Source organism: Pyxicephalus adspersus, chromosome 12 (genome assembly GCF_032062135.1).
Source record: "Pyxicephalus adspersus chromosome 12, UCB_Pads_2.0, whole genome shotgun sequence".
NCBI lineage: Eukaryota > Metazoa > Chordata > Amphibia > Anura > Pyxicephalidae > Pyxicephalus > Pyxicephalus adspersus.
Window position 1 is genome coordinate 43,489,534 of NC_092869.1, and position 5,253 is coordinate 43,494,786.

At 44.0% G+C, this 5,253-nt stretch overlaps 1 protein-coding gene across 1 annotated transcript in view; it reads right to left on the bottom strand.

Moving 5' to 3' along the window:
- Positions 1-5,253, bottom strand: part of SEL1L (SEL1L adaptor subunit of SYVN1 ubiquitin ligase) — a gene marked incomplete in the record, with an annotated part of 23,892 nt that overhangs the window by 18,189 nt on the left and 450 nt on the right. Inside the window, 2 exon segments of the mRNA XM_072429067.1 lie at positions 3,068-3,398; positions 4,742-4,776. Coding sequence (XP_072285168.1) covers positions 3,068-3,398; positions 4,742-4,776 — 366 coding nt within the window.

Consider the following 5,253-nt stretch of genomic DNA (forward strand, 5'->3'; position numbering starts at 1 on the left):
AACGATGTTCAACGATCGTCGTCCAATCCGATCCGTCGGTCCGGTCGTTCGTTTCCAGCGACTTTCCTCGTTCGTCGGTGTCGTTGGTTACTTTTTTACGAACGATTTTTTGCCCAATCGATCGTTCGTCTGGAACGATAAAAATTGGAAGTGTGTACGCACCTTTGTACATCTCTTCTCAAGGGAGAATAGATTCAGTTCAGCTAATCTCTCCTCATAGCTGAGCTCCTCCATTCCTTTTATTAGTTTAGTTAAGAGGTAGATAAGAGGAGCTGCAACACAAAAGGGTTAATAAAGGCTCACAAACGTGTCAGTAGTGCAGTACTGTGCAGGAACTTGCAACTCCTTTCAATAATTGCTGCAGCAAAACCAAAGAAAATTCTGGGTGTTATCAGGTAACTGTACAGCACAGATCTGAGCAGCCATGTCAGTGAGTCCATGCCACACTACAATATCCCGCCCGTCTCTTCACCTGACCACATGTAGCCAACTGGAAACAAACTCAGCAAAAAGTATAAAAACTTCAATAATACAGCTGAACTCGAAAAGACACAAATAACTGTGGAGCTTTGTATTCAATATTCATTATTATTAAATGAAAGCAACCAATGTAAGGAGGCTTGTATTGTAAGAAACCAATGTGGAGGAGATAAACTTCTGTATAGACAGTGCAGTGGAATTAGGTTTTCGTATCAGTGCGGTAAAATATCCCAGAAATGATAAACATTTCCCAGTTTGTACAAAACCTCCTTTTCCATTAATATGGTATTGCCAAGAAGTGCACCTACATTATTATTAAACAGGACTTATGAAGCGTTAACATATTAGGTAGCACTGTACATTAAATAGGGGTTGCAAATGACAGACAAATACAGACAGTGACACAGGAAAAGGAGAGGACCCTGCCCCTAAGAGCTTACAAAGAAAAAGGAAAGTATCACACAGATATGGAATGATGGGTGAGTAGTGAGGGGTTAAGAGACCGAAGAAGATAGGTGAGGTAGGTAGGAAGGTAGGTGAGGTTAAAGCGTTGGGTTTTGAGCGCTCTTCTAAATGAACAGAAATTAGGAGCAAGCTGAACAGGACGAGGAGACCATTCCAGAGAGTGGGGGCAGCTCTAGAAAAGTCTTGTATCCATGCGTGTGATGAGGTTATGAGTGAGGAAGTCATTAGTAGGTCATTGGAGAAGCAAAGAGATCAGCTTGGGGGGGATTTTTCTATCAGGTCAGAAATGTTAGTGGGACAAGAACTGTGGAGGGAATTGAGGGCAAAGCACAGGGACTTGAATTTGATTCTCAGGTGAAATAGAAGGCCTACAAAGAGATGCAGCAGAAGAGTGGAGGTGGGAAGGCTGTGTATGATGTAGGTAGGTGGGAAGGCTGTGTATGGGGTAGGTAGGTAGGTAGGAAGGCTGTGTATGGGGTAGGCGGGAAGGCTGTGTATGGGGTAGGTAGGTAGGTGAGAAGGCTGTGTATGGGGTAGGTAGGTAGGTGGGAAGGCTGTGTATGGGGTAGGCTGTGTATGGGGTAGGTAGGTAGGAAGGCTGTGTATGCGGTGGGTAGGTGCATCATTCATAATAGATTGTTGAGGAGAGAGTCGGAGAGGAGGAGGTTACAGTAGTCCAGACGAGAGATAAGAGCGTGTACAAGGAATTTAGTGGTCTCTGGGGACAGGTAGGGGTGGATTTTGGAGATGTTGCGTAGGTGAAAGTGACAGGACCTGGAAATGTTCCGAATATGGGGGGTGAAGGAGAGGGCAGAATCAAAGGTGACGCCAAGACAACGTGCCTGAGGGGTATGTCGAAGGTAATGTAACGATTTTCTGTATTCCTGTCAATAGAAATACATAACCTCTCTCTATAATATAGAAAATAAAACAAATGTTTGCGGAGGAATAGAACAGGTCGGGGTCACCTTTATGCAGAGTCAAGTTAATGATCAATTAACTGTTTATGTAATTGTGTATAGAACAGCTAACTTATGCGAGACATAACAAAGGGAAATTATTACACATCACATCGCCGAAAAAACTGAACCAAAAGTCAGCAAACAATTTCCGGTTTTTATATTGAAAGGTCTGATTTAATAAAGCTCTCAGACACTGGAGAAGATAGACTATCCTGGGAGAATCTGGGTGATCCAGCAAACCTGGAATAGATTTCTTAAAAACCATTTGCCATTAGCTGGCAGACATATTCAATCTTCCTGGAGAGCTTTAATAAAAAATCTAAAAACTTTGAATACTCAAACAGAAGAAGCTGCAAATTCTGATTTTAGTTCAAGCAAATTTTCACCTGAATAAGCCAAATGCACCAGGACAGACATTTTTAGTATTAACAAATATTTAAACCTCCAATCAAAATATTTGTAGAGATGGTTAGAGATTCCTCTGGGGAGATTTTCTTCTACTTCCTGTCCCGGAGACACAACTGGAAGTAGGGAGCCCCCCACTTCCCCAAAACAAAATCAAAAAGTCACCCAGTAATTATTATGAATCTGGTAACAAAAGACTTTGGTATTACCTATTGCTGGGAGCATTACACAACAGTCTACTTTTTCCTGCTGAATTCATAAATTTTGCATTACAAAGAATGCAGAAGTGAAAATCCAGGGTCAGGGAATGAAGGCGGTATTCTCCCCAGAAATATTTTTAAGCTTGGTGGGAAGAAGCTGTAGGTGGAGCCCCTGTATTGTGACCCAACTCTCAGTAATCACCCAAAAACAGCTGGGTGGTTACTGAAAAGTGCTGGGTGGCACGCCCAGCTAAAAGGGGCCGTGGAGAACACTGTCGGGTGGACAGTTTGGATGCCACAGGTGATTTTACCACAAAATAACAGCTCCAGTTGGCAATTTTTTTTTTGAGGTACAGATCAGCAACACACAGACATTATCATTAAAAAAAGCCAAAATTTGGCAACAATCTGGTCTCTTCGATCATAGTGGAAAGCTGTAACCCCACACCAAGGCCGGGTAAAAGGAGGGAGAAGAAACTGATTTGATTGACTTTGGTTGATTTGTCCATTTCATTGGCCAGTACACACAAGCCACTCCCACACCTATGACATTACCTGGTCTCTGTGGCTCAATGTTCTCTCTTTTCTCTTCCTGTAACAGATCCTGATTCTGGGATTCCCCGTCCAGATTGTCTGTGTCTTCTAAAAAGGTGACGGTCTGTGAACTCTCAGAGAAAATGATTGGCTCATGCCGAGGATCCAGATCTGGGTTTAAAGGTTCCAAGGATTGGGAACTGTCTGCCGTCTCTGGATCGGTCTCTATACTGTCCAGGGTGACCACATTGTCTGCCCACCAAGATTCTTTTTCTTGCTCTTCAGATTCAGTTTTTGATACATCTCCAGTGGGGAACTCCGATTCCACCACTTCTCTGGGCGCAGAAACATTCTGGGGAGAGAAGAGGAGATTGCAGTGACCACCAAGACGCCCCCAGTGTGCAGAATAACATTATATACCCGACTATTCTAGTATGTGAAGCCCAACACCCCAAACTGCACATCTAGAGGAGCCGGTCCAACCAATCACAGAGGCTGCACCAGCGGAAATTACTAATGTACTAGATTGTAAGCTCTTCGGGGCAGGGTTCTCTCCTCCTGTATCACGGTCTGTATTAGTCTGTCATTTTCAATCCCTATTTAATGTACAGCGCTGCGTAATATGTTGGCGTTATATAAATCCTGTTTATTAATAATAATAATAATATTAATAATAATAATAATGTAAGTGATGACTTATCATTTAGAAAAAAGGAGGTTCATGCAAAATCAGTTATCACTAATAAGATTTTATTCCTTGGCCGAGACTCCACTGGTGAGAGCTCTGCTCCTCCCCCCCGGGGTATTCCCACTACACATATACAGACCTGGGACGTCAGTGCAGGAATGCTGAAAACCCCTCATAATGGGCACTGCCAGGTCCTGATAACTCAAAAAGGTCCCAAGTGAAAGAAGAAATAGAGGGCTTAACTCTCCAAGAGTAACCAAAAACTAAAAGTAAATGGAGCATTTTATTTAAGAGTCAGTCCTATGGTCTGTATGAAGCACCTAAGCTGCAATTTTGGTGCACTGACCCCCAGACTATAAAACATTTATTACTCCCACCCCAATGTAATCTAAAAACTGTGTGTGTACACTAAAAGCACCACAACCAACTTCTGGACAATGGAGAGAAGTAATAAGCCGATCTGGGGAATATTTTTATCGTTTACCAATAAAGCACCAACATATAATGCAGCGCTGTACACGAAATAGGGGCTACAGATTGCAAAATTGCATTATACATAGGTACAAACCGTGACACAGGAGGAACAAGGTGAATATGGGGCAGGGTTTCATCTCACACAGAGGACGGGTGAACAATAGGAAGCCAGGGCTCCTCTTAGCAATGTTCTTCAATACAGATCCGTCCTGCCCCTTCACTGTAATAGAACCTCCCCCCTCTTAATATGTGCCCTGCACTGTATAAAAAACACCACCAATGTTACAAACCACCCCGAATCCCTAGCATGTCTCCTCAATGGGGAGAATCTGTACACAGAATATACATAAATCATGACCTTTATACAACCAATCATAACTGGTGTACAACTGGGGACCCGGGGCCCAGCATTAGACTGTCAGCTGAAGATTCACTTTGACTCTCCTCCAGCTATGACTGACTGGTGCCTGAATTCTGGAGGGTACTGTAGGTGTCTGCAGTCACTAGTGTGCATATTTGTTCAAAATTCTCACCGGAATCTCCTCTGAGTCTTCTTCATTCTCGGTATCTGTAGAGAAGAGCAAAAAACAAAGAATACATTGTTATCATATATTGGACTGCACTTCCTCAGAGCGGTTACCAAGCAACCATGCATGGGATCATATTTCCACAAACCTTTCCTTCCAACACATATGGGACCACACTCAGCCATTCTGCAATGTTAGCTGGGTTTGATTCTGGTCCAATATAAATGACCACACTGGCTTTAGCACGGTCAGGCTGTTATTGTGCAATTCTGTATTCAGTGATGGGTGGTCAATGCCAGGTGCTGTCAGGGGCTACAAACCGTGCCAGATCCCTACGGGTAAGGGGGCAGCAGAGGCTTTGCAATAGACAGTGCCTAACCAGTTCCCTCAGGAAGGTACAGGCGGCGCTGGTCCCTCCGGAGGGTACGGGCATTGGTGCCGCATCCCCTCCGGAGGGTACGGGCAATGGTGCCGCATCCCCTCCGGAGGGTACGGGCAATGGTGCCGCATCCCCTCCG